The sequence below is a fragment of the Bison bison genome, unplaced genomic scaffold (genome assembly GCF_000754665.1).
Source record: "Bison bison bison isolate TAMUID 2011002044 unplaced genomic scaffold, Bison_UMD1.0 scf7180017864309, whole genome shotgun sequence".
Lineage (NCBI taxonomy): Eukaryota > Metazoa > Chordata > Mammalia > Artiodactyla > Bovidae > Bison > Bison bison.
The window spans coordinates 5859193-5865187 of record NW_011494881.1 but is presented as its reverse complement, the minus strand read 5'-3'; the positions used below and the strand labels follow the sequence as shown (position 1 = coordinate 5865187).

At 54.2% G+C, this 5995-nt stretch overlaps 1 protein-coding gene across 1 annotated transcript in view; it reads right to left on the bottom strand.

Moving 5' to 3' along the window:
* Positions 1-5995, bottom strand: part of CDH23 (cadherin-related 23) — a 409549-nt gene that overhangs the window by 114122 nt on the left and 289432 nt on the right. Inside the window, exons 23-24 of the mRNA XM_010852241.1 lie at positions 1582-1771; positions 1127-1272 (exon numbers count right to left, since the gene is read on the bottom strand). Of these exons, the coding sequence (XP_010850543.1) occupies positions 1127-1272; positions 1582-1771 (336 nt within the window). The remainder of the gene's footprint in view (positions 1-1126; positions 1273-1581; positions 1772-5995) is intronic.

Genomic DNA, 5995 nt, shown 5'->3' with positions numbered 1-5995 from the left:
TAGTTTTTCCAAATATCAAAATGAATCCGCCACAGGTATACATGTGTTCCCCATCCTGAACCCTCCTCCCTCCTCCCTCCCCATACCATCCCTCTGAAGAAACTGAAGCACAGCGGGGCTTCAGGGCATGGCCAAGGTGAACCGTTCTGGAGTCTTGACAAATAGCCCTGTCTTCTTTGATGGGATCAGGCTAACCCCTTGCTATGGGATCCCACTGTCTCTCATGTAGAAACCCTTGTGACAGACACACACGTCATGAGTACATCACTTGCTGTGTATTTCCTGCAGTCCGAGTGCCAGCTTGCTTATACATATGTCTGATTGGATCCCCACAACATGGCCAGCCAGGTACTGTTCTGATCCCCATTTCACGGGCCCAGAGTGGTTAAACAGGATGCTTCAAGTCACCCAGCACATCGGTGGTAGATTTGGGAAGCCTACTCCAAAGCCCAGCTCTTAACTTCAAGGGCCTTTCAGTGTTTCTAAACAGCCCTATTAGGGCATCATCTCCCCTGAACCTGAACCTTCGCCCCCCCGCCAAACAGAAGGGTGGTGAAGTGGGAGGCAGAAGGCCCAGGCCCATCTCTTCTCGGCCACAGGGACTTGGGCAAGTCTCTTTATGTCTCCTGAAAAGTGGAGGGATCCCACCCACCATGTGGGGCTGCCTTGGGGCTTACAGGAGAGGGGGCTGCCCACAGAGACAGAATGTCTGGGCTACACTCGTCTGACCTTCTTTGTGTCCTAAAACCACCTACAGAATCACCTACAGGCGTGAAGTGTTGAGAGTCTCGGGCCAGACCATCACAGTCAGGCTCTGAGAAAGCCATTTGGCTTCCCAGAATTCTGTCTCTGCCTCCCTCCCTCTGCCTTTATCCATCTCCTTGGGCGCTTTCCTGCAAGACCCAACTCAAGCCTCTCCTCCTCCAGGGAGCCTTCCATTTCCATCTCTCAGAGCACTGGCTCTCCAAGCCTGGAGTAGATTGTGTCCTGTCTCAGCTGCCCCTCACCCATGCAAAGTGCCCATCGCAACCTGGGCACACACAGCACCCACTGCTCCCTGGCTGGCAGGTTGGTATGAATTGAGATGACAGAGAGCAGGATCTCAGGCCACGAAAGGGAAACTCACCTGGTAGACAGAGACCCCTGCAGGGGTACCTTCAAGCACCTCAGCCACAAAAGGCAGGTTCTGAAAGGTGGGGTCATTGTCATTGAGGTCCAAGAGGTTCACAAACACGGTGGCACTGCTGGTGGCTTTCAGAGGGGGTGTGCCACCTAGGGGGCCATGGAGAGGAGGGGGGAAGAGGGGTGCAGGAGAAAAAGGGAGAGGGAGAAAGACGATTCAGAGGCCTTCCATCCCAGCGGCCCCTCCAGGAGGCAGCCTGGGCCCTACACCCCCAGCCCCGCTCTGCCTCCTAAGGGTGCTCTGGCGGTCACAACTGGGAGGTGGGTGTCACTCCGCTCTTGATGATGAAGTTACCGCCCTCCTGGGCAGGCCCCGGGATGGCCAGAGGACATGCACTGGGGGAGGTCCCCAGGTCACCGAGGGTCAGGGGCCACAGCCCAGGAGTGAGGGGAACGTACAGTCCGTGACAGAGACGATGATTTTGCGCATCAGCTCCGCCTCGTGGGGGTCGGGATTCTCCCGGTCCAGCATGACGTGGGTGGTGCGGATCTTGCCTGTGCTGCTGTTGAGGCTGTAGAACTTGTTGGGTGGCTGGATGCTATACACCAGGGTGCCGTTCTCCCCCACGTCTGGGTCCACAGCCACCACCTGCCGGGGGGAACTGGCCCTTCAACTGAGCCCAGCCCAGGAAGGTTTCTCTGTGGCCTGGGCTGCCTGCCCCGGTTGTCTGAGCTCCCATGCTGGGCACCCCACTGCCTGGGCACTGGAGGCATTCTGGCTCAGAATCAGGCATTGGGTCTTCCTCCTGGCTTCAGCAGGGGGTGTCTCTAGGGGTTGGGAGGCAGGAGGTTCAGAAGATGAACCACAGTGGGAATTCAGGGCTCCTTGGCTTCTCTACCCACTCAGCTTCGGTCTTAGGTAGTAAGTTCCTTTCCCCACCTAAGCCGCGGTTTCTGAACTGTAACAGCGATACCTAGCACCCACCAGCCTGAAGGGGCTCCCTGAACCTCACAGGCCTTCTCCAACTACTGTGTCAGCAGTCTGAGGAGGAGGGCACATAGAAGAAAGCCCTCTTTACAGACGAGGCATGACGAGTCTCCCTAAATCTCCCAGCCAGGAAGTGGCTCTAGATCCCTCTAGTAGGCAACACTGGTGGTGCCCCTCCTTCCAGACAAGTGGGGTTAATGTGTTCATGGGCTCCTGGGGCAGCAGGGAGGCCCTGTAGCCTACGACCATGGAATTCTTCAGGGTGGGGGCTAGGGAGTGCTGCGGAGTCCAAATCCTTGGCTGATCTTTTGAAAGTATCTGAAACTCCAGATTTGGGGATCTGGCTCCTTCATCACTGAACCCTTTCTTCCTTCCTTTGGGGCTTTAGATTGTGAGGACTCTGTGACACCAAGAATGACAGGGCATGGGAAAGGAGCCATGGACAAGCCCCCCGGTTTGAAGAGTGGGTCCCAGTAAATTGGGGCCAGTCATGGGGCTGGGGTGGGGCTGGGGGACGGAGAGGGGTGACTTTACCTGGAGCGAGGGATGCCATATCCGAGAAGGGGGAGGTCTTAGGACAGGGGCCCCAGACACCACGGCCCGTTAAACCTTTCAGCCCCACTGTGGTATCCCACTTGTAAGCCCCACTCCATGAAGGGATCAACCTCAATGCTGACCTAGTCCAGGGCAACAAACCCTGTAGCCCATTCTCTCCCAGGTCCCTACGCCCACCGATCTCTGCTCATAGGGAACTCCTCTACCATCATACCTCCCACAGGGGAAAGCAGAGCTCAGAGAGGCCTGGACCAGACTCAGTATCACACAGCACCGCCCGTGGAGCTGACCCAGCTGCCACCCTAGAGGCCTCGTAGGGTCCCAGGACAGCAGTGGCACCCACCCGTCAGCTCACCCCAACCCTGTACTGTGGGGTCCACAGCAGCACCCAGGATGGACAAGATCAACGGGGTGTGACTGCAGCCCCAGGGGCTGCATCAGGATGGTGTCATTCTTAACTCCAGGACACTCGGGGATGACAGCCTGGCCTTGTCAGCTCCTTCATCTTACTTGATGTGGGGCCTTTTGTGCTTTGGCAGCAGAATCTGTCCCTCCTCTGGCTTAAACCCCAGACGGAGGCATCTCAGGGGCCATTAGACCAGAACAGACAGATGGATTGTCCTGCCGAGGGCGTCTGTCTGCCCCTAGGCCCCGGGGAGGCAGGGAGAGGGGCCAGTGTTGGCTCTGACTCCAAACCATCCAGGGCTTTTTTCACTTCAGAGAGTGGGAAATGGTGCTACTCCCACCCCACCTGCCTAGCCCATCTCCTCTCTTCCCAGCCATGGTGTATCCAGGGGGCAGGGAGGTGGCCTCAGCCTTTCAGGCCTGAGGAGCCCTCACTGTGCTGTGGGCATGGGGCTAAGTTTCCCCAGGCTCTATAATGGGGGCCCAATCACCTCTGTATTGACAACAAGAGCTCTGTCCCCTAGGCTTTCCTGTTATCATTTTGGCCAGGTAGTCAGCCCACTGATAGAGGTGACCAGAAAGCCTTGTGCTTCTACAATGCTTCTCTCAAGGTAGAGGATGGAGATAGCTTTTATTCCCATTTTCTGGATTGGTAAACTGAGGCACAGAGTAGCTGAATCACCCTTTCTAGGACAGGCACACTAGCCTGTTGCTGAGTGTGCTGATACACCTTCTCCTATCCCCAAGTGCTAGAGAAGGGGAATCTTGGGCAGCTGCTTCCAAAGGACCATGGTTGGGGGTGGGTCCTGACTTCTGGCCCTGTGGCCCACTCCTGGGTGGTAGGATGGTGGAGGGGCACAGCAGAAGGCGGTGGGCTGGGACCCCTCCCGTGAGCTCCCTGCTGGGCGATTGTGTAGAATCTCACCACTTTCCCCTCATTTATTTCCCATTTCACGCCCGTCATTTTTCTCCTGGCCTGACGGGGAATAATTCTCTCCCTCTCCCCTCTCCTTTATTTTGCTGGAGGGCTTTGAAAGGCTCTAAATCAATGCCCATCAGCCAGGTCCTTGAAGGAGGCTGCAGGAGTGGGAGGGAGAGTTGGACCAAAATCTTACTTGCAAACAGAGAACCACCACTCTGCAAGCTCATGCCCACGCAGGTGCAGTGCACATGGGCACACAGACACGTGCCTAGCCAGCCCCCAGTGCAAGGGAACACAGCACACACTCGTCTGCACACCGCTCTGAAGAAAGAAAACACTGGAATCACCCTGCACTTCAGGCTTTAGAAGCTGTGCCCAGGGCCCCCTCTAGAGGAGCCCTTGGGAAAGTCCCAGGCCACATGCCCTCATCTCCCTCTGACAAGGAAGACTTGACCCCACCTGTTGGAGGGGGGTGCTAGGTAGGATGGGGAGGAAAGTTGAACAAGTCCATCAACAGCTCTCATTCACAAATACTGAACCCTTATAATGTGCCAGGCCCTGTGCCAGGTGCTGGGGCTCAACTGTGAACAAGACAGTTTGATTCCAGCAGGGGAGGCAGCTGATGGAGACAACAGCTCGCATTTGCTGACCAGTCACTGTGGGCCAGGGTACTTTGTGTATTTGCACTCATTAAATATGATGACAGTCTTATGAAGTGGAGACTTTATCCCCATTTTCTACTTAGGAAGGTTGGAGCACAGAGAGGTTAGGTAACTTGCCCAAGGTCACACAGCTGGTAAGTGGTATGGCTGGGGTTAGAGCCCAGACCTTTTGGTAGCAGAAAAGGCTTCTCACTTAACCACTGAGCTACACTGCCTCTTAATAAGCAAGCAACCTAAACACAGATCGTGGAGTCAGCTCTGAAAGAAATGGAGCGTAGAGAGGTGGCATTTTAAGCTGGGACAGAGGGAGGAGAATGAGCCAGCCACGGGAAGAGTCGGGATGTGGGGGAGGGGTGGAATAGAGGAAGGAGAGGGCATCCTATGGGGCTGGAAGAGCTGTGCAGAGGCTCCAAGGCGGGAAGGAATTCAGCAGGCTCAGGAAACTGAAAGTCCTGTGTGTGTTGGGGGTGTGTGGTGGGTGTGCAAAGGCGTGTGGGAGATGAGTCAGAAGGTGGGCTAGTTTCTTTTCCATTGAAATATCACCTCCTCCTGATGTCACCTCTGGGTGAGCTGTTCCCTCCTTAAAGACCACTTTTCTCGAACCCCAGCCACAGATGCTACCTCACTCAGGGCCATTATGAGACCTTAGAAGTTCCCAGGGGGCCCCCTAAAGGTCTTACAATATACCCACTTATACACACATACACATATTTCACGGCTATAAAATCTGAAAGAATTTTTATGACTATTCCTTTTGAAATTATTTTACTATAACAAGCTCAATTAATGTATGGGCTTCTTGATTTCTGGCGTCCTGACAAATTATCACATTAAAAAAATTCTCCAGAATTCTAGAAAATCAAGCCCACAACTTGTCCTTAAATGCAATGAAATTTTTATACACCTTAAATATTATAATTTCTAAAGTTGTCACAACATATGTGGCAGATGTTTAATATAATAAGCTTTAATTCTGTCTCTATTCTTTTTGAAATTCTGAGTAACTTTTTTTTTTTTTTCAAACACTACCACGAGTCACGGAAAAGCTGAGGTGCCCCAAACCCGTGGCTGTGGACAGCCGTGTCTACTCAGTACTGAGGGGTGGACTCACATGTCCTTCTCCCCAGAGTTAAAGTGGGGCAGATCTTGTGGGCCAGGTAGGCCCAGTAAGGAAGGACCCTGGCTTTTATACAGGGTGAGATGGGAACCAGGGGTGAGTTTCAGCCTCAGAGTGACACGCAGCTTCCTGAAGGCAGAGAGGAAACTTGCTGCATCCTGAACTCCTGAGCCTGCCAAGTCTGGCGCACAGCAGGTGCTCACTGAAGGCTTGTGGGGGTTTCC